This window comes from Centrocercus urophasianus, unplaced genomic scaffold (genome assembly GCF_019232065.1).
Source record: "Centrocercus urophasianus isolate 14NV4802_14NV808 unplaced genomic scaffold, USGS_Curo_1.0 seq_11, whole genome shotgun sequence".
Classification (NCBI taxonomy): domain Eukaryota; kingdom Metazoa; phylum Chordata; class Aves; order Galliformes; family Phasianidae; genus Centrocercus; species Centrocercus urophasianus.
The window spans coordinates 84737979-84764706 of NW_024884253.1; the positions used below are offsets into that span (position 1 = coordinate 84737979).

The 26728-nt window shown below is 41.5% G+C and overlaps 1 protein-coding gene across 2 annotated transcripts; it reads left to right on the top strand.

Moving 5' to 3' along the window:
- The first annotated feature begins 201 nt into the window (after window positions 1–201).
- Window positions 202–26728, top strand: RNF182 (ring finger protein 182). Of its 2 annotated transcripts, XM_042840017.1 has the most exons (3): window positions 202–274; window positions 20999–21079; window positions 23559–26728. In XM_042840017.1, exon 3 carries the CDS (start codon window positions 23773–23775, stop codon window positions 24508–24510), a length of 738 nt encoding a protein of 245 aa, XP_042695951.1. In that variant the 5' UTR covers window positions 202–274; window positions 20999–21079; window positions 23559–23772; the 3' UTR covers window positions 24511–26728. The 2 variants fall into 2 exon arrangements, with proteins under 2 accessions (XP_042695951.1, XP_042695953.1); XM_042840019.1 differs by lacking the exon at window positions 20999–21079 and having other exon boundaries at window positions 251–274.

A 26728-nucleotide genomic window follows, 5' to 3' on the forward strand; every position in this document is an offset into this window, starting at 1 on the left:
GGGGGCCGGCTGCAGCGCGGCGGGGGAGGCCGGGATCCTCCTGAATGAACGGCTCCTTCCCCGCCTCGCCTCGCCTCGCCTCGCCTCGCCTCGCCTCGCCTCGCCCCGCACCCCCGCCCGCCACTCGCCGCCGCCGCTCCGAGGCGCAGCCAGTTTCTATAGCGACGGCACCGATCCTCCGAGTAGTAACAAAGCCGGCTGCCCGCGGCCGCGCCGGGCCGGCGGGAGAAGCTGCTCCCTCTCCCCAGGGCACCGGCCGGTTGCGCCCTGTCAGGTACGGGGCGGCCGGGAGCCGCCGCGCGGCGGGGCTGGGCTGGGCGGCGGGGAGAAGGGATCCGGGGAGCGCGAGGCTGGCAGAGCCGAGCGAGGTGCCGCTCCTGCTTGCCGGCTCGCTGTGCGGGCTCGCAGGGAAGCGGTATGGCGGACCGGGCTCTGCAACCGGTGGGCTACCGCTACCCGCCCGCCCGCCTGCCGGGGCCGCCCGGCGCTGCTGTACGCTCCTATTGAAATACGCCGTGCCCCGTCTGGGAGTCGTGGGGTTACAAAGTTTAATTCGCTCAGCTCGGTAAAGTAACGCTGAGCGGGGTGATAGTTGTTGTTTGAAGGGGAGTCGACGCTAGAGCATTGGTACTGAGGAATAATCGGGAAATTGCTGCTTGTTTTTAGGAGTAAGTGTGCCGAAGGGCTGTAGGTGAGATGGGTTCGTCGCTTTCAGATCCGGATCCAGACTGAGGCGAGATGCTAGGGGTGATAAAACGCCTTCCCTTGGGAAAGCAGGGGTAGAGAGAGTTCCTCGCCTCAACGCGAGGCCCTCCGCCAGCAGGCAGGCGGCGAGCAGTGCTGGCGGTGCCCAGACGGGTGCCGTGGCCACGGACACCTCAGCAAAGTTGCAAGTCCAGAGCAACTTCCAGTGATACCAGCATGGCTGACCTTGTGTGGGAAGGTCCTGAGGAGCAGTCCTTGGTCGTGGCGGAGTGAGCGAGGAGATGAGGTTCTGGGTGTACCAAGGGAATAGCCTGCAGAGCCCTGCAACGGGGATCCTGTGAGGTGTGAACGAGCGAAAATGAGGAGCGGTGTGTGAGCGTGGCTGTTGGGTTACTGGCGGGCGGACAGGAGCGGAGATGATTAGTAGCATGTAACTTAAATGGCAGAGACGCTGGGATTTAAAACGCGGCACATAGAGTGATATCGGGCAATTGGAACCCCAGAGCTCAGTATTGACCTGAGGAGGTTGGAGAGAAGCCTGAAGAAAGCGGGTGTTCCATGAGAGTTACCCATAGCGTTTCAGTGAACGAGGTGCAAATATGTCATTGGCTGGAAAGGGGAGACGTGCAGCTCTTAAGCAATTGTGAGCGCAGGTAGCATGCAAAATTGAGGTGTTTTCTTCTTGCAAGAAATGTGTCACCGAATTTAAGTTTTAAATGAGGGTTACTCAAGGTTAGATGTTTCAACTCCATCTGTTTGCTGTGGGATCTCCTGATTACATTTCATATTGAGAATTCAGATCTCTTTGGAAAAGGAAAATTACTTATTTAGAATTTCTTATTTACATGGGTTGCAACGATTTGCCTAGTGTGTATTGGTTTTTGTCCTTTGTTCCTTGCAGAGAAGTGTCACAAGAGTTATTTTGTTCCAAAAAAGTTATAACCTTCTGAACGACCTCTGTTTTTCATGCAACACTGAAAAGCTAGCACTCAAGCTTATTAAATGTGTAAAAATGGAGACCTCCTATTAATTTAGCATGATGGAAAACAACATCTCAAGACCTTACCTATGGCCATCTGAAATTGAATGCACGTAGCAGAAAATAAAAGGTCAGCTGTGTGTGTGAACCTAGGGACCTATATTCTCTTAGCTGCATGGCAGAGAATGAGAGAAACACCAGAACTCAATACAATTCTGCCTTGAAAGCTAAAGGAATAGGCAGAATGTTTATGGTTATGCAGCTGGTGACATTTCAGTCCTGAAATTGTTTCATGTAGAACAACTGCAAGCTGTACTTGATGAAGTTTATCAGTGGAAGGAAAAAAAATAGTTGGAGCTGAGGCAATGCCAGGCAGGTAGAAGGCAGCTCGCTGTGGATAATATGTCTTGTAGCATAAAGTGACATGTATAAGGGCTTCTAGTGGGCCGAGCAATTCAAGTACTTAGATCACTGTCTCTCACACTCTGTTATTTCACACCTTCCTGATGCCCCTACATCCAAAGCAGGCTTACATGAAGCCTATTATCAAACTGTCATGAAAACATCCTCTAAAGCTGTGTGCTCTCTGCAGTGATACAAGGCAACTGCAGGAGTCAGCACTCATGACTATTTCTCCTGCCTCCATCAGTCCCAGCTGAACATGTCTTTGTCTATATGCTAGGTTTGATGTCTCTGTGCTGAATGATTTGCTGGAGATGTCTGTGTGCTTGCTGCAGCCAGCAGCTATTTCAGGTATACAGAGACACCACCTGCTACCTCGAGGCTGCAGTTTCAGTCCGTTAGCAAGGTTGCTAAGGAGTTCCAGACATCCTCAGAGAGCAAAGCTCAGGAAATTCTCCTGTGGCCTTTGCAAGCATCGTGTGCTGAAACGCTTATATCCAGTATAAACTACTGTTCTGACAGTAATGTAATACAGGCAGATGTGTACTTTAGGATAGTGTAACGTATGATAGTTGTGACTTTCCAGTAGAAAGAAAACGCTTGCAAGTTTCGTAGTGCTGTAGTAAGCTACAAAGAGATCAGGCCTCCTGGAAATGTACCCGAGGTTTCAAATTCATTTGAAAGAAACAAAGAAGTACAAGATTTTTTTTCCTGGTCAAAGATCTGCAACTTTTAACCTACTACAACTCTGCAATTTTTTACACCCCAATTTTTTGTGGTTTCACTCAGCTTGGTTTTCTTGCAGATATGACACATCACAGCAGTCTCAGCACAATAAATGCTGCAATTAAGCTTAACTTTCCTTTTTCTATTTGATCTTTTTTCACTACGGACAGATGAAGCCAATTTTTCAGGTTGGGTGGGGCTTAAAGCTGGATTAATTTGCTATGAATGAGTAGATTTTCATGTGAGGGTTTAACTTTGGTGAATTACCAGAGGGAAGTAAATCTTGATTAACTCCCTGGCCAAGACCCACGTCAGTGCTCAGTGAAAGTTTCAATTGAACAGCAGCAGTGTAAGTCTTGTCCAGGTAGCGTGAAACCTGTGATATTCCAACAACTGCAAAATGCTGAGCAGAGCATTATAGGTTTTTCTAATGTCTTTTGCAATTTCTGGGAAATTAAGCTGGAGTGTGGCAAAGTCATGGCTCTCTGAAAGTCTCAGGTTCATAACTGTACTGTAGGTATGTGTTGTTAAGATCACAGGGTCTATAAAGATTGCTGTCGCCGGTGCTGCTATGTTCAGAAGCAGGAACTGGAAGGGGAACGCTTGGATCTCCCAGCTTCCTGCCTTTATTGGCAGCTCCTTGGGTTGTTAGGAGAAATGGCAGAAAGAAAGGGGTGAGGCAATCTGGGCTTAAGGACAGCTGTGGGGAGATGTGAAACAAAGGCTGTTGTGAGGAGCAAGGTAAGGTTTGATGTGCAGCTGGCGATGAAGGCATAGCTGTGGACTCGAGGAATACGGTGGGAGAAAGTTCACTGGAACTGCTCTGAGTCAGGCTGAGATGGAACTGGATCTAGGACATGCTAATGGAGCTCTGGCCAGGAATATCCATGGGTATGAGGATGTGTGCTCCATTTCCTCCCTGTACATGGCCAAATTAGGGGGTAAAGGCTTATGGTTTCTGTCTTTTTTGTTTATGTCACTATTTGTAAGGCTTCAAGGAACATCTGTAGCAAAATGTTGGTCAGGAAACCCCAAACATTCTATGTTAGCACAAGGACAGTGATGCTCCAGACAGAGGAACTCATCTTGGCAGGCAGTTCACAGCAGAGACAAAAGTCCCATTGCAGATGATAAATGGATAGCCAATCTGTAAATCACAGCAGCAGATGTGCTACTGTGAACAGAAAGGAAACATTCCATCCTTGCTGACTCACAAGCAGTGACCTGATCAGAGTCTGCTTGAAAAAGCATCTGACCTTGGAGCTTCTGTTGTGTAGAACAGTTGCACATAGAAGTACGGATAAATGCTGCAGCAACTACATTGCAGGTATTTATATATACAATATGTGTATTTATATGTACATTATGTATATTTATATATACATTGCAGGATAAAGGAAAGGTTTACCAGGAACCTGCAGAAGCCATTTGGTTTCTGACATGTTATGGCAGATCTGGAATATCTGCACAAGGTTTTTCTGTAGCAGAGATAAACCCACTCAAACCTAGAGCTGATTCTGGCCATTCATTCTTACAGCAGTTTCTAAAGTAACTCTGAAAGCAGCACGAAAAGGCTTGTCAGTGCTTCTACCAGTGGTGAAAATACTTAGCTTGGTTAATTAGAAGTTTATGAACAACTTAAGAAATTTTGGGTAATGTTTGAAACACCCTTTGTCCAGGTGAAATGTTGTGTAACACACGTTATGAGGGCTTTTATCTTCCTGTATCTCTTTCAGTTCACTGAATTACATTCATACGCTGTTAAAGTGACAGCCAAATGAAAGTCAATGCTGAAAGAAGCAAAGCTGTGTTTGGTGCTACGTCTAAATGGCGTACAATGAGTCATGGGGCCATGGATTAAGCTAGGAATAAAAACATTCGCCAAATAACCACCAGGTATCCTGCACACTCAGTGAGGCTTCTTGTAGAAGAAAGTACTTCATGATTGTATGACTGTAATGTACTGCGTGTACTCAATAGAAAGCTGATGTTTTGTAACTCACTAGGACTTGCTTTCAGTACATTACAGCTATTTTACTGTGTCCTCTAAATCAAAGAATGCTTTTGTACCTGATGCTATATTCCTTTAATCAAGTTTCTCTCATTGGCTCATAAGCTAAACAGATTGAGCTCTTTAACACCTCCACGGGAAGGAATTCTTTTCATCTCCTGAATAATTTTGAGCGATCTCACTGTTTCTGTCCAAATCATTCTGCGTCCTTTTAAGTGTGTGAACATCAGAACTGCACAAAATACCGTAGGGTGACCCTCACAGAACTATGAATGGTACTGTATCTAGGGGAAAATAGCAATTTTTTCCCTCCTCGATCATCCCACGTTGCTAAGTCCATGTTGCTAAGCTCTCATATCCAGTCGTTTGTCCTCTGTGATTTCTGTATACTTGCGGATTATTTGATAATTCCAGACTTTGTATCAGGTTGTACTCGGGTGCAGCAGTGAGCAAAGTTATTATAAAGTTAGATGGAAACTCTCTGTGTTGCTCAATATTCCGATGTAACTCTCTTTCCATTTCCTTTCATGGCAGACACGAAGTTGTCCCATCCTTCCTGTAGGTGTCTAAGTCCTTGACATTTGTGCTGTTAATGGTGACGTCTTGAACAGTATTTTTAAGTAAATGGAAAGGAAATAGGTCTGACTAGTAAGAACATATCTGAAAAGACATAAAGAGAAAGCACCTTCCAGCTGCACAGCTTAAGTTCTTCATTGGCCATCAGACACTATTTCACACTTGAGAAGATAAGCAAAGGTGCCTGCTCACTTAAAGATCAGCTAATGATGAAAAATTTGATTTTTGGCCATCTCTGCCTTTTAAAAATGAGGAACAAACATCTATCCAGTAAGACAAAAACTGCTCCCGTGGGTTTCTCTTAGCCTGAAATATTAACACCTTCATCATGAGCTACCGTGTCTCCCAAAGGACAGAGAGAACAGAGAATATGAATCATCTGTTTTCATTATCAGTCATTCAGGCAACGTGGTGATGGATGGATAAACAGATAGAGGCCAGGTCTGTGAGCCAGCAGCTGGCAGGTAAGTCCTGGGAAGCTCACTAAAACGTGTCCTCAAGAATCTCTATCTAATATGCTATATTTTGCCAATACATTTCTGTCCTAGAATACAGAGCACATTCTTCAGACAGTAAGATCATACTTAAGCATACGTAATTCCATCATTTCAGTGAAACTTGAGCACGTGCATATTTGTACGTGTGCTCAAGAATCTGAAGAAGAATGTTTTCCTGGGTGAGGAGACAGGGAAGGAGCTCTTCCAAGACTTAGAAAAAATGAAACAAGGTGGGAAATTAAAGGCATAGAGGTGATGTAAAAGCAAAACAGTGATATTGGTTATCGATGGATCCCACAAAATTCCCAGATGAATGGGTTTCCAATGAATCTTTTTGTCGTCTGTCTTTTAAAAATAAATGAAACTCTTGTGTGACTGCTTTGCGTGTCTCTGCCACCCTGACAGGCAAGTTAAAGCATTTCAATAATGTGAAACTATTCATAAAAAGAATTGTCAGCAGTGCAAGCCTGGAAATTTGTTCTTCAGCTTTAATAATGTTAATATGATTATGCTTGACTCACTGTGTGTGTATGTGAAATTCTGTAGGGCTCTTGAGAGGGCAGTGTAACCTGTCTGTAGTTCTAGTCTAAACATGTACATACCTTTATACATGCTACCCTCTTAAGAGAGCTTTAGTATTTTAAATTGTTCAAGTACACATACGTTTATATTTGTCAGATAGAGCAATGGTGTCAGTTGAGATCACAGACAGACTTGTTGAAGTTGCATATGTACAGTGCTGTAAATTTCTGTACAAATGGCTCATCCCTGTCATCTGTTGTTTCTCTGCCTTTAGCAACAGGCAAACAACCTTATGCAATATGATCAGTGATGAGCAGCTTTGGACATGGTGCTGTGCAGAGCTTTGAAACAGAACAGTCTACCTGCTTACCGTAAAATAGTGCCTTGTAACAGGCAGTAATCCAATCATGCTGTGTATTTCCCACCTCCTCCTTCACTGCTTTGCTGAACCTGTCTTTCAGTGGCAGTTTCGTGTATTTAAGCTTATTTTTTATCACACCTCCTTTCATTTATGGTTATCCAAATACTAACCAAAACACTGACAAAAAGCAAAAAGACACCAAAGAATGCTAGGACAAATAGTGACTCCCCAGAAACAAAAAAGGATATAGTGATCATTCTGTGATTGCCTGTATTGTTAAGTAAGGTGAACATCACCCCATTGCTTGTGCCCCAGAGCTCTTTTGATTGCCTTTGAACAGTTTGCCCAGGGGACCTGGAGGATTAGAGCTGGGAGGAAAGCTTCAATGAACCATTGCTTTGATGTTTGTATATGCATAAAATTAAAAATGGAATGTGTGTGTACAGCCCTTGCTGTGCAGAATTTAGTCTAAAACAGAACAAATAGGTCAAAAATTCCAGAGAATAACATTACATTGGGCATCACTGTTTGGTTGAAAATGATTTGAATGGTTTTCTCTATTTTGTGTTCTTGATGTTCTTGATAGTGTTTTTGTTTTGTTTGCTTGCTTGTTTGTGGTTGTTTGTTTTGTAGGAAAGATGGAAGAAATGGGTCTGTGAGGAAAGGGATTGCTGGACCTGTGCATGAATGAGAATGAATTGCCCTCCTGTGTCTATTAAAATATCTGGCTTTGGACTACACACTGCAATCTTTGTAACAAATTTAGTAGAAAATACACTGAAGGAGTGTGGAGCTCTCACATAATAGGCGAAGCCTGGAAGGCTGAAGGAAAAATTCAAAGTGAATCCACAGATTGCAAGATCATACTGTTCTGAGAGAAGAAACGTGTCTTAGGAGAGCAATGTCATCAGCATTCATAGCACTGAGTGGTGGCACTGTTCCTGTAAAGCCTGCTCCAGAAATGACATCATTTGCCCACAGTGACATACAAGGCCACTGAGACAGGTCTGCAAATACCGAGCAGCTGCCCTGCACAAACCCAGTGGTGTCTCTTGCAAAAGAAAGGCTCCAGTCAGACATGTGAATGGTTATTCACCCATCTAGGGACTCCGTAGGGAACTGTGTTGGTAGGAAATGGGCGGAAACTTGGGGCCTGTTCAACTGAACCCTTTGGTTTCTGCACTGGCAGAGCTCGCTTCCTGCCTGCTGCCCCAGATTTCTGCAGAGCTGCCTGTTTTGGCCCAGCTTTTCTTTCACAGGGATGAAGAATAGTACCAGAGATGGTCTGTAGGGTGCTGGAAGTTTGAGGGGAAGGGAACTGCAGTGACGTAGTGCTGCTCTGCAGTGCCAGGTGCCCTAGGAAGACTGGGTTGAAAGTTGTGACCGTTGCATTCCTGCGGCTGGTGTTTAGGCTCTGGGATGTGACTGGCAGATTTGAGCCACTCAGGCCAGCGTTAGAGTTTCTTTTAGTTAATCTTTCAGCCTAAAAGGGCAGTTGCTGAGGGATAGAGCACAGAGGAATCTTTGATCCCCTGCCTAGACCGTGTGAGTTAGCTTAGTGGTGGCTGTCTCCTTGTGCAATCTTTATTGTTCACGTTGTTCATCACTCTGACAGGCCAGAAAGAGCAAACATCATAATTAACATGAGACACTGTGATAATGGCGTTGTGTTCCAGCTTTAAATTGTTTACACCAAGCTTCTCTTTTAAGTAATTCCCTGATAATTCAGTTAAAACTTTTCTTTCCTTCAGTCTTGAATCAGCATTTAAGTAGAGGCATCTGTTTAAATGTCCTCTGCCTGAAGTGTGTGTGTGGGGGGGTGTCTGTGTTTGTGTGTGTGTTGAGCTTTCAGTCAGTGCTCCTTTAAAGCACTGGTTGTAGCGCACAGCTATGATTGAGTATTTTCCACAAAATGTCAGATCAAATCCTCTAGCTAAATATTGTTGTGTGTGTATACTTCTTGAAGATGGAAGCACTTATTTGTCAAGGTAATGTTTAAAGAAATATATTGAGCTACTTTTCTTTGGCATTTTCGAAAATGCTGTGTACTATACCACTTGAACAACAGTCATTAGCAACAGTGTTCTACCGGATGTGATTTTTCTTTAGGAGGGGATGGTGCTCATTTTTAATGAGAAAATAGCCATCTCAGCTTTTATCCTGAAGTTTTATATACCTCTGTTTTCCTCAATATACAATAATGTATTCAGAAGCATGGAAGTGTAGTTTGTGAGACAGCATGTTCCCTCCATAAGCCTTCCTGGGAAATGCACTGTATGTTAGACCTGCTTTTGGAATATCAGAACCATCACAGGCGCCACATATTACAAAGAAAATGCTCTGCAAATGTGAACATTCATGTAAGAAATACACTTATCTTCATTTGATAGTGCAGTTCATACATGATTCAAACAACAGTAATCAATGGTCAGTCCTGTTTGTATGCTTCTTTTAATATTCTCTCATAGTGCTGTGAATACGTAACAAATAAAGCCAACAGATGAAGACAGGCATACGAAAATTTCATTGAGGTGCCTTTGCTAAAAGTGAGGATGCTCCCTTAATGACCAGCCTCATCTTAGAGGTAGAAAGGAGACATCCCTACTCAGGGATGATGAGACCCCAAGCAGTGACCCAGCTGGCAACTCCATAGAGGCATGGGATAAAATGTCATCTGCTGAATGGACTCAGCATGTGTTTGACAAATCTAATAGCAGCAGCCAATGGTTTCAAGCAGGTACACTTGGTTAGGGATTTGGAAGATGGAGGAGTAATAAAACAGCTTTATTTCTGCAGAGCAGTGCTGTGATCGGTACCAGCCGTAGGATCTCGATGCCTAACTTCTCGTATGCTCTGTTCACCATACTGTCTTGCAGCTTGCGTGGCTGTTAAGACTTTTCTCATCATCTTGTTTGCTTTGTGTGAGGAAGACCAGCCGTGTAGGTGTGAGTGGTTGCCTTGTATCTGCCCTGAGATCACTGAAAGAGCCAAGGAGGATAGGAGTTCCTCTCTGTGAGTCAGGCTTTGAAATGCGTCCAGCGGGGTTGTGGATGAGGTTGTGGACTTTATCACCAGAGTCTTTCCAAATTAAAGTGGGCAGGTACACCTTCAGAACTGATTCCTGTAAAGAACTGCCGTGGGAACCTTGATTGTTATGAATGGAGTGTGGAAGTACTGGAGGAACAGCAGAAGCTGTGAGAATAGCTGTTGATGGCTCCCAGATTAGCAGGTCATCAGGATACACATCGAGTGGGTGCGGTTTTTCCAGACACCCACATCAAAGGGAGGTCAGTGGGTGAATCCTGATGAATGCAGAGATGTGTCTGCACATGGTTGCAAGGAGTTAGGAGGAGGCCTGGACAGCTGGCATGCCTGCTTCGACATGTAATTGCAAGGATTGCATCTCCATTGCTGAAAGCTGGGCAGACTGTCTATAGTTATGAACGTCTTGGTGCTTGTGGATTAGTGGGCTGGAGTGAGACAGATGAGCATTTTCCTGTTGTGCACCATCTCCCATGGAGCTCTGCTAAAATGTCCCTACACAGTGTTGCAATCCTGTTTTCTAGATTTTCCAGGAAGATAGGTTTTCCAAGAAGAGATGACCTCCAGAGCTTTATTCCAGCATAACTCGTTCTGTTATTTTGTGACTAAACTGCAGGAATTAGTGGAGTGTGTTGCATGGCCTTCACTGCACAGGAGATAACATTAGTGTAGCTTTATGGCCCTTTTTAAAATTTCTTTTCTACTACCTGCATCCACTGGTAACTCTTAAACGTTTTTGGTTTTCTTTTTTAAATATGGATTTATGTCACCCAGATGTAAGAAAATTCCAGAAGCATTTTCAGAGCATAGCGTGTACAATTTCATATCCCCACAAGGGTTTGCTCTAACTAGCTGTTAAATGCACAGGTTTCCCAGGGAAGCAGTCACAGCACAGGGCTTGCCAAAGTTCAAGGCAGTGCTCTCAGTCATGGTCTGATTGTTGGGTGGTTCTATGTGAAGCCAGGAGTTGGACTAGATGGCCCTTATGGATCCAGTCCAACTTGGGACATTCTATAATTCTATGATAATAATCGGAGACTTGAAAGAATTCTCTTCAGTGAGTCTTTTTGATCAGAGATCTGTAAACCTCTGAAGGTTAGGGAGCTGGGTCTGAAAAGTCATCTGTCATCGCCCATCACAAACAACAAAGATGATGTAGCATCTTCAACAAATACGTATTAGTGCCCAGACTGAACTACCCCCAGTTTGCAGGCTTTATCTCATCGTGCTTTCTTGTTGTGAGCAGCTGACTATGAGGCCGGGGCTCCTGTTGATCTCTGCAGTAATGCTGCCGTCTGCAGAGTAAAGGCATAAAGGTTACCCTGAATCATGGGTGTTTCTGTCAGCACTGTTGCAGACCAGGTGTTGCGCTTGTTAGTTTGCATGTTGGTTGAGAAAATACAGTTTCACTACCAGCACTAAAAGACCTGCTGTGAAACCCATCATCCCCTCCTTGCCCTGTCTTTATCCTTAATAGAATTTCCTGAAGGGAAGCAAGCAGTTTGTCATGTTGGTCTGACAACTCAGGGAGTAGATGCTGTAAGTGCATCTCTCCCCTGCATCACTACTCCCTTTCCTCCTCTATCTCTCTTGGTTTGTTCTTTTTTATTTTTTATAGCTACCATTATGTGATTGATCTTGGTAGTGAGAGAATTGGGTTCATAACAAAGTATAAACAGCTTTCTCCTAAATTTTATTCTGGTTGCTTTTGTAATATGTCATTAGCTTTTTTTTTTTTTCTTTCTTTCTTGCTTTTTTTTTTTCTTTAAGAGATATTTCCTGTATTACAATGAGTGCTAAGTTTTATTCCTACATCCTTTCCTGCTCTTTCATTCTGTTGATGTTTAATGACATTCATTCTCATCAGCATGGCAGGCAACAGAAACCACATCATTTCTCCATTTGTTTTCACCTTCAGGTTAGTACCAAATTTTTCTGTTACTTATTTCTATATAACACACTTACTTTTGTATGTTTGTTTAACACGACATTTTCATCATCTCCCACCTCTGCTGCCTATAACTTCATATCTTCTTTCTTACAGTTCTTTAACTGGTGGCACAGAACCTATAACCTTCTCTCTACTAGCTGGCTTGGCACATTTGCTGCTTCCACATATCTAAACCAGTCTTTCTATCTTGTTTGGCCATCTTCCTACTAACCCCTGTCATTCTGCATCTTTAAAACTCCCCACAAATTCACCTTGAGCATCAACTCAAACTTTATTACGTTCAAGCCTCCTTTCTATGTGTGGGCTTCCTTCTCCTCAGTGTGTCAATTTAGAAACTTCTTGTGGTACATTTTCAATTACATTACCTCCCTCTGTCCACTGTATGCATAAAACTTTCAGATTCATCATGCCACTACTGTCTCCTTTCTCCGATTTAACATTCCCTTCTCTAAAGAGTCTAAGAATCTGAGATACTGATCTTGCAAACTGTTTTGTGCAGTGTTACACTAGCACCATGTCAGTAATTCAATGGAAATGAGTTTTCTTTTATGAGTTAAAACTTAACAAGGGGAAATGGCTGAGGACTGCTATTGCTGTGAGTAGGATCTCTCAACAGTGTAATGCTCCAGTGTTCCTGTTACTGTAGTAGCCTCTAGCTAGAATACCAAATACATCTGAGACTGTAATGTTTCATTTGGACATGATACCATGTCTGCTGTGAGCGTATCAAATACTGACATAATGTTTGATCAGTAAGTCCTTCAGACTTGATATCCTGCCAGTGGGCAGCCACAATTTGTGTATTCATAAACACCGGCACTGAGATCTTGTCTGCTCCTTTTTTTGCACACCCCAGTGTATTAAATGAGGTTTATCTAGGGAACAGTGGCCCGTGGTTTTTATGAATTACTAGATGACATCACAGTTCTTTACTGATGATGTTCCCTGCTGGGATTTAGATATGACAAACCACAGTTGATTACAAGATTTAATAATGCAACAATTTAAAAAAGATATATTTGCATGCAGAGAACTCTCAGAATACATGAGCCTCATTTAGAGCAAGAAAGCAGCTCTCTCCTCAGCAATCAATCTGTTAAGATGCGTATGTGGAAGATTTTTGTTGTTTAGAGATGAAACTGTGTTTGCATTCTCAACTAACATATGATCTAGAAACTTCTGTTTGAATTGGAAGGGACCCTTTAAAGCTCTTTTAGTTCCAGCTCCCCTGCAATGAGCAGGTACACCTACAGCTAGATCAGGCTGCTCAGAGCCCAGTCCACCCTTCCAGTGGAGAGCTCCTCTAGAGGTAACCTCGTCAAAGGAAAGTTAGTCCTGTGAAGCTCTGACTACAACAGATTGGTTATTTGCCTTGATCTGATCTATAAAGCTGTGCTCATTGCTGTGTGATGTGTGACTGACTTCTTACAGCAGACTTTTGGTCTGGTGAATCCACTCAGCATAACGTTCCCTCTCTGAGCAACTGCTTTTCCTTCAGTCCTCCTTAGTGTTTTCATCCATCTGGATAACAGCATTCTGAGAAGAAATAGGTGCCTATTTGGAGAAAAAAAAACCATGATAGTTAAAATTTCTCAAACCTCCAACTGCAAGCCTTGTTGCTTCAAATTTTCAAGACATTAATTATCGTGACAAAGCTTTAGAAGGCCTTTGAATAAAGGAACACACCCCGACACAATGTGAGCAGCAGCATTTGTATAAAGTTTTGAGAAATTGCAGATGAAAGTTTCTGTTTTCTGTGGTTATGGATCCTGTGAGTTGCCCAGTTCAGACTGAGACATGTCTAAATTTGGATGTTTGGAGACTGGAAAGTAAAACTGTTTTTTTAGGACGTTGCCTCTTACTTTTCAAAACACTGTCTTCAGTCCCTTAATGTCCAGGGGAGTAGTGATGCAGGGGAGAGATGCACTTACAGCATCTACTCCCTGAGTTGTCAGACCAACATGACAAACAGCTTGCTTCCCTTCAGGAAATTCTATTAAGGATAAAGACAGGGCAAGGAGGGGATGATGGGTTTCACAGCAGCTTTTAGTGCTGGTAGTGAAACTGTATTTTCTCAGCCAACATGCAAACTAACAAGCGCAACACCTGGTCTGCAACTGTGCTGACAGAAACACCCATGATTCAGGGTAACCTTTATGCCTTTACTCTGCAGACAGCAGCATTACTGCAGAGATCAACAGGAGCCCCGGCCTCATAGTCGGCTGCTCACAACAAGAAAGCACAATGAGATAAAGCCTGCAAACTGGGGGTAGTTCAGTCTGGGCACTAAATACGTATTTGTTGAAGATGCTACGTCATCTTTGTTGTTTGTGATGGGCGATGACAGATGACTTTTCAGACCCAGCTCCCTAACCTTCAGAGGTTTACAGGTTTCTTAATCTCCCAGTGATTGTAGATAGGCAAGATACACAAGCATTAGCATATTAACATCTTCCAGTGACCTGGGTAATGGTACCTATGTTAACGCACCAAGTTAACTTGGTTTGTCCAGAATTGTGTTGTTACACCTCGGTTGCTTCTGGTACCAGATCTGGCTCAGTTATGTCAACTCTGTGCTGCTTTTTGAAGTGTTGGTGTACATGCTGCTGCAAAATACATCCACCAGGGTTAATGAGAAGCATCTTTGAGAGTATCGAGAGTATTGAAAGCATCTTTTGCTTTCTGAGTGTACGCTTTGTTTCTGCTCTCCAGAAACAAAGAACAAATAGGAGCTCAGAAGTTCTTTTGGAGTAATCATTTGACTCTGGGGAAGAGACCAGAAGTGGATTTCACTCAATTTCACTGTGCTCTGTCAAGAAGCCTAGGTGAAAGAAAAAGGTATTTTAACTTACTGCAGACTGTGGTCCGTGTTTGCAGAGATTTGAGAAAGTCATAGGGTCCCAGTGAGTGTTGTACAGCTTCCTGCAGTGATTATTAGTGCAGTGCTTGCAACCTTAGTGAACCATGGTCTAGAGGTAAAACCAACAGCAGTATGCTATGTTGGTGCTTTGAATATGAAGCTTTCCATGGAAAAAATAATAGCATAAATAAAAAACAATGCTTCTTACCTTCTAAATAGACACTATACTTTGTTATTGTTTTGGTTTTTTTAAAATAAATATTCAGTTCTTTGCAAGAATGTCTAGTTCTTTCCTGTAATGTCTAGTAAATAAGATCACTTAGTAATTCATCTTTCTGTTATCCTTTCTTGGAAAATAGACTTCTGTAATGGAGCATCTGGAAGCCTCTTGTTCACTGGGTTATGTAAAAAAAAGAACAGAAGAGCTTCATTATTACAATTGCTTTAGCAAAAGATTGTAATTTAAGACAACTGGTGCTTTAAGATGCTCTTGGTACTGTTTCTGTTCTACCAAAATTTCTTGCCATCTACTGAGAAATGTTTTTCGTATCCTGCTTTATTCCGTAAGCTTCAGCCAAGCTGCTCATTTGTGCTGTAGTACTGCATAAACCAATATCCTTGGGAACGCTGACTAAAAAGTTGCTTTGGTGATGCAGATGGGATGATGGGATTTTTATTATGTTAAATGAAATCCAGAGTTTGTCTCCTATTTTCTAGTTTTACCTTAAACTAAGAATCCCATTCATCATGTCCAGTTAAGAAAATACCAAGATCTGGTCTTAGTCGTTAATTTACCCTAAACCAGGTTAAGAGCCAAATGTAGCGACTGTGGACTTTCTTATTTTTGCTTTTTAAACCTTTAGAACTCCTTTTATTTCCTTCCTGTTTGGTTTAGTAGACAGGGTATCTTTCTGAATATGTCTTGATTACTTCCAAAATTTCTGAAGCAATATTTTTCATTCCTGGATTTTGTATTTGAACAGTGCTTAATGGGCACTGTTGAAACATTTTGATTAAATGACAGTTGGACTTTTCATCTGTTATGGTTACGAATGATACCTAAGTGTTGTAGTTCTGCTCAAAGCAAAGGTAACTTCCTATCTGCCACTGAGCTAGCCAGGTCAACTGCTGGTGACCATGGTGCCTTCAGAAATATGCAGAGGGTATCATGTATTTGATGGAGGGGTGGTTGGACTAAGTGATCTTGTAGGTCCTTTCCAACCTCGTGATTCTATGATTCTGTGATTCTGTATTTCAGCTTATGCTCAGCAAATTCCTTCATACTTTCGGATCAGTGTAGGATGGGATGATGTATGGGTAGTAAGTAGGGGCATTTTTAATTTTTCCCATTTGAAAATACTTGATCCAAAGTCTTAGTTCTGGAGAAGGCTACTTCTGCATAGCTAATGCTCAAGGAGACATCGAGACTATGAATGGGAGGATTCTTCTTGAGAAAGCAGTTATGCCAAACAGAGTTTAGTCTGTGTTTTATTACAGCATGTGGAGTTGCAGCCCATGAGGACTCTGCTTTTTGCTTGTAATATTCTATCCTGTCACACCAAAACTCTTCCACTGATGGTTTAGGACAGGTTTTAAAAAAAAAAAAAAAAAAGATAAAAAATATTTAACTGCTAAATAACATGTTAAAAGCAGAGCAATGCACATAAATCTCCCTGAAGTTTAAATCTTGTATGGCATGAATCTGAGCTAAGCAAATCTTGGTAGCAGAATACTCCACAGTGATCCTGAAACTGGTTATGTAGCACTTACGGATCTCTGTTGGTCTCAGATCATCCATAGTAATTACAAAGATGTTTTCAGACTAATTCTTAAAGCTGCCTTTCTTTAAGAGGAATTTTCTATTTCTTATTAGCAAAAAAGTGAAAGATGTGCCTATCATTTGGTACAAATTAATTCAACTTTTTTAATACATGGATTTATTTTTCTCATGTAAATCCAACAGCAATATAAACAATAACATCAAACAATCACCAAAACCTGCTAACAGTAAATTTTCTTCTGCAGTTTCTTAGGACCATGGGGATCATAGATTGTAATTTGCTTACTGTGAGTATAAAAGTGTAACAGCATTTTTCCTCTTTATTGGTTGAGGGAATTTTCATTACTAAAGAGAAATATTTCTTAAAACTAGATGGAAAAAAGGCTGGTTGGTGCAGGTTAATAATATGAAGTGTTTGAAAAAGCAGTGCAGATTAAAAGGTATCTAGTACACTTAAAATACTGCTTTCCTTGTACAGACCAAATGGCCCCTTTCCTGCTGATATTTTGTAAGAGGGTTTTACATACTATAGTCAAAGTCACTTAATAGACACATCATTCAGTTGGGTTCATTCCATTCGTGTAAATGTGGATGAAGACGTACAACTTAGCTTTACCATGCGTCCATCAGATCTACTAATATGCTATTTTTCATAAATATTTGTGTAGTTGGTCTTAAAAATATCTTAATAAGATTTTAAAACAGCCTTTTTCTTAGTTGTATCACTGTGATTCAATTCATATTGTGGAGCTGTTGGAGAGGGTCCAGAGTAGAGCCATAAAGATGATGAGAGGGCTGGAGCACCTCCCCTGCAAAGACAGGATGAGGGAGCTGGGTTTGTTCAGCATGGAGAAAAGAAGGCTGCTCAGAGACTTCATTGCAGCCTTTCAGCATTCAAAAGAGGATTATAAAAAGGAGGGGGATCAACTTTTTACGAGGGTAGACAGTGATAGGACAAGGAGGCATTGTTTTAAGCTCAAGGAGGGAAGATTGAATGTCAGTGGGAAGTTCTTCACAGAGAGAGTGGTGAGATGCTGGAACAGGCTGCCCAGAGGGGCTATAGATGCTCTGTCTCTGGAGATGTTCAAGACCAGGTTGGATGGGGCCCTGGTCTAGTACCAGATCTGGAGATTGGTGGCCTTGCCTGTGGCAGGGGAGTTGGAACGTGATGATTCTTGGGGTCCGTTCCAACCCGAGCCATTCTATGATTGTATCTATAATAACATCAAGTGAAAAGGGAGTACGTGCCAACTGTTGCTATATTAAGTACTAAAATTACACTTCAGTATATGCAAGTTAAAATATTGTTTCCCGAGACTTCTCCCTTTTCAACACAGTGGGACTCTGCAGCGTCAGCCAGATTAGATTTTGATTGCCAGCTTTTCAAAAAGGCTATGCTGGTGGAAGACCAAGCCTGGGGAAGTTGTTGAGAGGTGGAAATCTCCACTGGTATGGGTTATTTTGACGTGTGTTTCTCCAACATTCTGTGATTGATTGTGACTGCAGTTGTTTTAACTGTTTCTTACTGTTTTCCTTTCATCAGAGCATAATGCTCAATTTCTGAGCAGTAACTGAAGCAGAAGAATATATTAACAATTATATGCAACTGATCTCTAAACTTCTCTGTCTGTATTGTCCTGTATCATCAATCCCACGCCATTTTCATTTTCTCTTGGTAATAACCCATCTAGGTAAAATACACAGCATTGTAAAATGCTTATTTATAGTCATATCCTCAGAAATGGCTGAAGCAGAATGAACCTGGATAAACACACCTCTGTGTTGAACAGGTTGTTCTCAATAGCAACAGAAAAAGAAGGAAATACAGCTTTATTCCGCTCTGCAGTTACTTTCAGCTCCATGAGGACAAAGCCAACAACACTTTCTATTTAAAACTCATTTTGAAGATTAATTTGAACTTTCGAGGTGCGTTTAAATGCTTTCGCTTTGTGAAGAGGAATTTCTCACAGAATGATGTAATCAAGAGCAATTTTCTGAGATTTTTTCTCACCTGGTCCCTCTCAAATTACACACCATAGAAAATACGTCTAAAGAAAAATAGTTCTATCATATTTTGAGGATCTGTTGTTTTGTGCATCTCACTTAGCATCCTCTGGGACAGCAGTAATTTGTCCCAGAGACAAAAAAAAAAGGAGAAAAAATGTCTTTTGCATGTATCTGACATTCAGCTGTATCTTAGCAAGCAAAACAGGGAGCTAAACTTTCAGAAAGTCTGAAACCTAATACAAAATTATACTGGCTTTTAATAGTGCCTAATTTAAAGATAAATTAGAGACATGTCTGTCAATCACAGAATTAAACATTCATGCTTATAATAAGAAATACTGGCAAGCTTCTTATTTGTTCATCATTTTGTACCTTTTCCAGTTGTATTCTAGAATCAGTGTCCTACAGTCCTTTCAATTCTCAGAGGAGCTCCTAAGGAACACAAAAGCCAAGGCAAAGAAACAGTACTTCACCCTGTTTGAGGAGGCTGCTTCAAATGCCTCCTGCTACCAAATGAGAGAATGTCCAACACTTCTGTAAATTAATGATTTTAAGGTCAGGAGTTCTGTCATGAAATATATTCTTACTGGAGTAGTTGGTTTCTTGGTTTCAGAGTCATAAAGGAAAAAACCACTGGCAGTAGGAAAGCAGTACAAGAAGAAATGCTGGAGCAGCCTAAGCCAGCAGGTTGGGAGCCAGTTAAAAGCAAGTTGCTCTGTTCAACAAGTGTGTTTCAGGAGTTAAACTTGTTACCATTTTAGATACTGTTCTTTCTGCTTATTGATATAGTGTAATTAGCAGCCCGTTTAATTAAGACAGCTATTAAAAGAGCAGATCCTTTGTCCTTTATTAGTTTATTCTTGAAACAACCATAAAGCAACCCGCAGCTGTATGTCACATTGAGAAGTCATTCGATGTATTGCTGTATAAATTGCTTGTGAATTATATATGAGAAAAAAATCATTCTCAAGAAATATTAGAAGAGGTCTTGTGTCTACAAGCCTAACTAATGAAACATTTTTTTTCCTACATCATATCCAGTTTTAAGATTCATATTATTGCCATAGTAGCCTCTAGCTAGACTGAAAGTCATTCAGGATAATGTGGTTTCAGGAGGGCATTCACTGTTTATTCACAGCATTTTCCACTACTATCTGGCACATAATGCAAGTTATTAGAAGAACAAAAAAGTATTGTGTCTTACATTGTTAAGAGGAAATTGGGTCTGGTGACATAGAGTGTGCACATGTAAAGGATGTAGAAAGTGCCCTAGGAGCAAATATCACTGTGTTGAGTAAAGGGAACTCTGTTAGCTGCAAATCTCTCTTACTTATCAGAAGGTGGGGGGGGGGGGGGGGGGGGGGAGGGGAAAGAAAACAAAACTTAACTGTTGATTTTATTATTATCAGTATTATTTAAGATGACGCGTATATGTCAGAGATCCATGAACTCTCTGATGCCATGAATTGTTTTCTTTTTAGTATTTTTGTGTTATTATAATATGGTAGTGGATTGAGAGAGCTTGGGCAAGGACTGTGAATGTTATAACAATACCTTCTCATTAAAATATATATATTTATATATAGTATTAGTTACTTGTGAAGCTGCCAGTAATGCAGAACCAGCTGTTGTGGATGTTGCAGTGTTTCTATTCTATTCACAGCATTCAAGGGGAGATCCTTTAGAAATTAGCTCATTACTTATCCCTTCAAAAACTGTGTTTTTATGAAAAGGCATTTTATACAGATGACCATAAACCAAGCATGGCTCAATATGCCACATTCTGTACCTCTTTGCAAAGTTACACATCGACGAGAGTTGACAGGGAGATGCTCATTGTTAAAAGCCATCCAGTGTTAGCAGAAATGTGGCATGAAGCAGGTTGAATGTGTGATAGCTGGTGGCACTTTGAACGCACTCTATTCAAATGTCAGATTAGTATAATAAAGCGATTTGATGGGTTTTTGGGTTGGGGTTTGTTTTGTTTTGCATTGTGCTTAGCACAGGCTGGACAAATCTAGTGCAATGGTCATTTCCTGCTGAGTCAGAATGCAGCAAAGCTGTTGGAATGTGAATGCAGTGCAGTGGTCATGGGAAATGGTTGTTTTCTGGTCTATGCTGAAGAAGTGGCTGCAGTTTGGGAAAGCTAGAATGACCACAAAGAACTTCTAAGAGAAGTTGGAAGGAAAGTATTTTGATATGTTTCTAAAACCCTACTTTCAAAGCACGTTTTTTTTCCCTAGCTACTTTGCTGTATTTTTTTTCCTGAGTGAATTGCTAACATTTGTGAATATGTGGATGCTAGATGAGATAATGCTTCAGAGCATTTCAGCATGTAACATTGGAAGAGGCTTCAAATCACCAACAGATCTGTTAAGATATCTCTGCATTACCTAGCAGAAGTTATTTCAATAAATGGGATTTACCCAATATATTTCTCTAACCAGAAATCTTAGCATGTGAATATTTCCATCCAAACCAGAGGAGTTGGACTCCTTTTTCTCTTTCAACAGAATTGACTGTAAGGTCTCCTGGCTGTATTGCTGCTCTACTGATTTTGTTTCTCTCCCTTCCACCAGTTGTTTCCTGTGTGGAGGAGAATAGGCATTTCCTGTGCTCCCTACAAGTGAATCTTTGCAAGAACTTCTTTTTCTTGGAAAGTAAGTTTCTCTGTATTAATTTCTCTCTCTGTACTTTTCTCTTTTTCCTTCTCCTATTCCATAAATGCACTTGGGTTGCATTTAGAAGAAACTCTTTGAAAGCCTTTGAAAATATCATGCTGGGTAGGTCCCTGGGTGATGATATCTTAAATAAGTTAATTACTGACCTCCTGTGTTCATGTGCCAGTATTTCACATATAACCCAAAATTCCACTCACCGAACAAGCGTTAGAGTAATAAATGTTGGCTTCATAATCTGGACTAGGATCAGCTTTCATTGGAGAAGAGAAGGAAAAGTTTCCCATCTACTTTGCCCTGCATACTGAGCTCTGACGTTGAGATCTCAGTCTACATCTAATTGTTTCTGGAGCCTTGGAAGCACGCTTTGCCTGTGGAGTGTTTGATAAACAGAGCTTCTCATACAGACCACATGAGGTGAGTTATGGATACCAAACACAAAATCCTGGAATAATTTGGATTGGAAGCCATCTCAGAGGCTTAATCCCCTCACTCAAAGAAGGGTCAAGTTCCAAGAGAGAGCAGCCTGTATGGGGTTGTATCCAGTCATGCCTCCCTATCTGCAAGGCTGAAGACTTCATTCTCACCTCCCTCAGCAATTGGTGTATCAAGTATGAGTTTTCTAATTACTGTTATTTGACCTAATATACCTAATTGGAATTCCTCATTGAAATCAAGTTTTATTTAAAAATTTGAATTTTCCATTAGAAATTACATTTTTTGTTTTCAAAGGAAAGACTAACTGTAAAGCAGAAGTGAGCACTAATCACACCAGAACACATAAGGAGAAATAGGAGAAATGCAGCATCTGAACTTAGCCAAAGAAAAATGATACCAAGCAATAACGTTTGAAAACATTAATATATTTTGAAGAGGCCATGAGAAGAACATGCTGAAAGTAGCTCTATCTTGCAGTAAAAGAAGCATGAAAATAGTTTGTAGAATAGCTCATGAATTAAACTGCAAAGAGGATCGAGCATGGTGGATGTGTTCTGGAAATGAAGTTAATGTTCCCAATTTACTATCTGGGACTTGCAATGGAATTGTTAGTTCTTTTATTAAAGCTGAATTTGGCTACCTAAAAACACTAGAATCAGGAGACTTTCAGTTTGAAAACTGATTCAGGCTGAAGTGATACATGTATGGATGTAATTGGTTGAGAAGTGGGTTGTTTTTTGTGAAAACAAGCAATATTCATTAGAAAAATAAACATTAAAATATGAAGAGTTTTCTAGTTGGTGGTTTTCAGAGGACATTTATGGTTTTCTATGGGAAGCAGGCAGATGTTCCGGAAGTTTTTTGGTTGATCAGAAATCTACTTTTAAATCATGGGATGATATGTGGCAGTCTTAGTTGTGAGGCACTGATGTGCTTTCTCCCCATTCTCCAAGCTACTTCCAATGATTTACCAGCTGTTCTGGCTAATTGAGGGGGTCTCCGTTGGCTGGAGGATGGCAAATGTGACACTCATCTACAGGAAACACAGGAAGGGGGACTTGTGGAATGGCAGGTCAGGTTAGTCTGACATCGATGCCAGGGAAAGTCACGGAGCAGGCCATCACGAGCACATCACACAGCACATACAGGATAACCAAGTGACCAGTCAAGTCAGCATGGCTTCAGGAAAGGCAGATCCTACTTAATTAACCTGATTTCCTATGTGACCCACATAGGGTTGAAGCTGAAGAACCCGCTTTTCCACAAGCTCTGATCAGCACTGTGTTCAGCAGCTATATGAAGGAACAGGAAAATGAGTAATTCCACAGGCACAATTAAGAAATCCTGATATTTTCCAAATTTGTTGCATGTCCCCACTTGCCATTTTTGAGTAACCCCACTCCTCTTCAGTGTCCCCTCCTCCCTCCTCTTTGTTTCCTAAGAGTACCACCGCCTTCCTCCTATAATGCTCTCTCTGGTTGAACATCAGGCAGCACGTGGCTTGTTCAGAGCAGATCTGACTGCCTGCTGATTGACCATTGCCCTGCAGCAAGAGTGATAGTTGTTATAAATCTCTCTCCCCCTCCTCTGTCCCAACAGCCAGTCTTCACACTTTTTTTAGAAACTCAATTATCTTCACTACTGCTGCACCTCTGTCAATTTGTTTGAAATTGGAAAGCAGGTTCAGAAGTTACCAGAAAGACAGAAGGACCACAGGTTAGGTCTCATTGCCTTAGGAAACTAAGCTTTAAACAAGGATTCACAGGTTAATCAGTCAGTCACTGCTTAGCTTGCATCTTCTACTGAGAATTTCATAGGTGGGGGGGAATTGCAGTGACTCACAAAGTAGTTTTATCAGCATAACTGTTGTAGAGGTCTCATATGCCACATGAAAAAAGAAAATACTATGGAGGCATATTTGCAAAGGAAGCTAAGGCTGTAAAAAGTCGGACTTCCTTGTTTCACCTGCGACAGCTTTTCCCCTTCTTTGTTTTCCACTGAAATTCCACATTATCTTTTTCAGATGGGAGCCTGGCTTGGAGGAGATGCAGTACAGAGGCCCTAGCAGAAGCTCAAAATGGATGACTTCTACTGATGCTTCTTGACAATTTCATCTCCTCTTTTCCTGTTTGAGATGGCTGATACGATCATCAGGAAAAATTTCTAAACTAAGCCTGAGTGACGACGTCTCTTTCCCCTAACTCCTCTTTTCACAAATCTGCAAACCATCAGACAAAATGAGCAGTCCACTACAAGAGGAGTCTGCAGAGCCCCAGAGCTCAGATGAGCTTGAGTGCAAGATCTGCTACAATCGCTACAACCTGCGACAGAGAAAACCAAAAGTGCTGGAGTGTTGTCACCGAGTATGTGCCAAATGCCTCTGCAAGATCATAGACTTTGGCGATTCTCCTCAAGGAGTCATAGTTTGCCCATTTTGCAGGTTTGAAACATGCCTGCCAGACGATGAGGTTAGTAGTCTTCCCGATGACAATAACATCCTTCTGAATTTAGCTTGTGGGGGAAAGGGAAAGAAGTGCCTACCAGACAACCCAACGGAACTGCTGCTGACTCCCAAAAGGTTGGCGTCTCTGGTTAGCCCTTCTCACACCTCTTCGAATTGCCTGGTTATAACAATCATGGAAGTACAAAGAGAGAGTCCCCAGACTCTGAACTCGACACCCGTGGTGGAATTTTACAGGCCTACGAGTTTTGACTCTGTTGCAACTGTGTCCCACAACTGGACAGTGTGGAACTGCACATCCTTGCTCTTCCAGACCTCAATTCGGGTGCTAGTTTGGTTGCTGGGGTTGCTGTACTTCAGTTCTTTGCCTTTAGGGATTTACTTACTGGTATCTAAGAAAGTCACCCTTGGGGTTGTCTTCGTAAGCCTTGTTCCCTCGAGCCTTGTTATTCTCATGGTTTATGGCTTTTGCCAGTGTGTTTGCCATGAATTTCTAGACTGCGTGTCTTCTTGACAACAAATGCAGTGAAATAAGGTACACTGCCACATGTGTAGCATAGTTGATTTAGCCTGTCTTTATCTTCTTATTTATTTTTATCATTGACCATCCCACTGAGTGAAAGCAGTGACCCATGTTATGCGGTTCTTTTTACAATTTGATTATTTATTGTTTTCTCTTTATTTTCCTTTTAGCTAAGTAATGACATAAAATTTCCATGTTTTAAAGGGCTGGGTTGTAGAAAGGGGTAATGGAAAATTGCCAAACTTGGTGTCTGCTGCTGCTGTTCAAATAAGTAGCCCCTTGCTTTTTGTTGGCTAGATCGTGCAATATGAGGGTGCAGGATCTGCCTTAGGAGAAGTTAGTATAACAGGCACCTTCCAGTTCAATGTGTAGCATCTCTTAATGCAGAGAATCTCGTGCTCTGGGATATCTGTTATTTCTGGTAGCAAATGAAATGATTTAGTTAATAAGAATAAGACAAGTTAACGTTTGCTCTTTCCAGTTCTTGTTACAGCAAAAATATTTGTGGGGTGCCCAGTGGTCACAGATTTTTGGTGTTCTACAGCATGAGGAACCTTTTCCTCATGCTAACAACACATCTCCAAAACACTTTCCCCATGCACTTTGCTTGTCCAATAGTTGCAGCTTCATCTCCTGCAATGGATTACTTCCATTAGCCACGTTTGTTCTCATCTAGGTGCACTAAATAAGTATGTGTAACTCTTAGCTTCCTTTGAGAGTTCAGAGATCTGCAAACTACTCTGGTTGTGTCCCATAATGTTTACCTTCACTCCAAGCATTTCCACCACCACACCGCATTTCCAACCTTTTAGTTCCTGCAACAAAAGCACGCCTACATTTAGGCAGCTACACTGGAAAATCTTGCCTATGTGACTTTAGCTGTAATCATAGATCTTTTTGCCTGATTGTGAGGATGTGGACTTTCACTGCCTAACACACGTTTCAGAAAAATTCTGAAATGATTAATATGTGAGGGGGGGGTTCTGCTTTTTAGGGTGCTTTTTTGTGTTTTTGTTTGTTTGTTTGTTTTCCAATTCCACAGGATAAGCACTGTGATAAGTTACTATTGCTCTGGGAAGGATTCTGTTTTATGCGTAGTCCTTCAAAATATTTAACACTCTGAACTCCCTCTGTCACCATTGTGAGTTGATGGCACCCCAGCTGTGGCAATTAGTGCAACTTGACTCTGTTGAATTCAGAGGAATTAGTGGCGATTTACTATTCCATAAATACAATCAGGCCCTACGAGGTTTGCTTCTACGCTGTGTGGTTGAGGCTAAATTTTCAACTACTGGAAGAGCACAAAAATAAGAAATGTTTAATATTTGTGTTTATGACTAAGTCTGGTCCACGCCGCAGCTGCAGCCTGGTTTTCCTGTGCACAGCAGAGTGAAAAATGAGAAGCAGCAGATGATCAGTGGAAGCACAGCTTTCGGATCAGGCACGAACTGGAGCGACCTCAAGGCGCAGTAAGGGGAAGATGGGTTGGTTGCAGGAAGGCTGACTGGATGGCCTAACAATGTGTTCTTAACAAAATGACTTCGGTAAGAGTAGAAGATGTTGAGGGGGAAAAGGAGAGCTTAAGTGGTGGCTGTGTCTATCAAGAGGGTCTGAAGTCAAATCAGTCCAATTTTTGTAGCTGGCACAGATAACACCTATGGTTTCATTGCTATTTGAAATCGTAGGAGAAATGTGAAATGTGAAGGTCCCGCTTTTCTTGACACTCAAGTTTATAATAGTGCATATATGTGTGTGTATGTATATATGGACACATATGTAAGAAGAAAACCTATAGCAAAATTATAGTTTTCAAGTGTGTGGAGTTGCAGAGCTTTGTATTGAATGATTAAAGGAAATGTTTCCAACTTCTCTGTCATCACTGGATAACGATTAGAACTAAAACATTTTCAGAATTCCTAGAAATGACTATTCCTAAGTAATTGTTTTGATGTTTGTGGTAAAGCATATAGAGTTAGAAGAGCTGTGTTCCCCAATCCCCGTATACTGCAAGGTTTGACTCATCTATGAATTCATAAATTTCCAATCTCCAACAATAATCATGTCAAAAAAGCAAGAAAGATAGAAATCTATGTGGTTTAATGGTACTTCATAACTTTGGGAGAAGATGTATTTGTGTGTTAGGGATTTATGTGATTTAGGGTATGTTCAATTTGTCTGAATATGATATCTTTAATAAAGGGCTGGCTAA

What these genes read in the sequence shown, in the direction of transcription:
- RNF182 (XM_042840017.1), top strand. Translation starts at nt 23,773, where the DNA reads ATGAGCAGTCCACTACAAGAGGAGTCTGCAGAGCCCCAGAGCTCAGAT.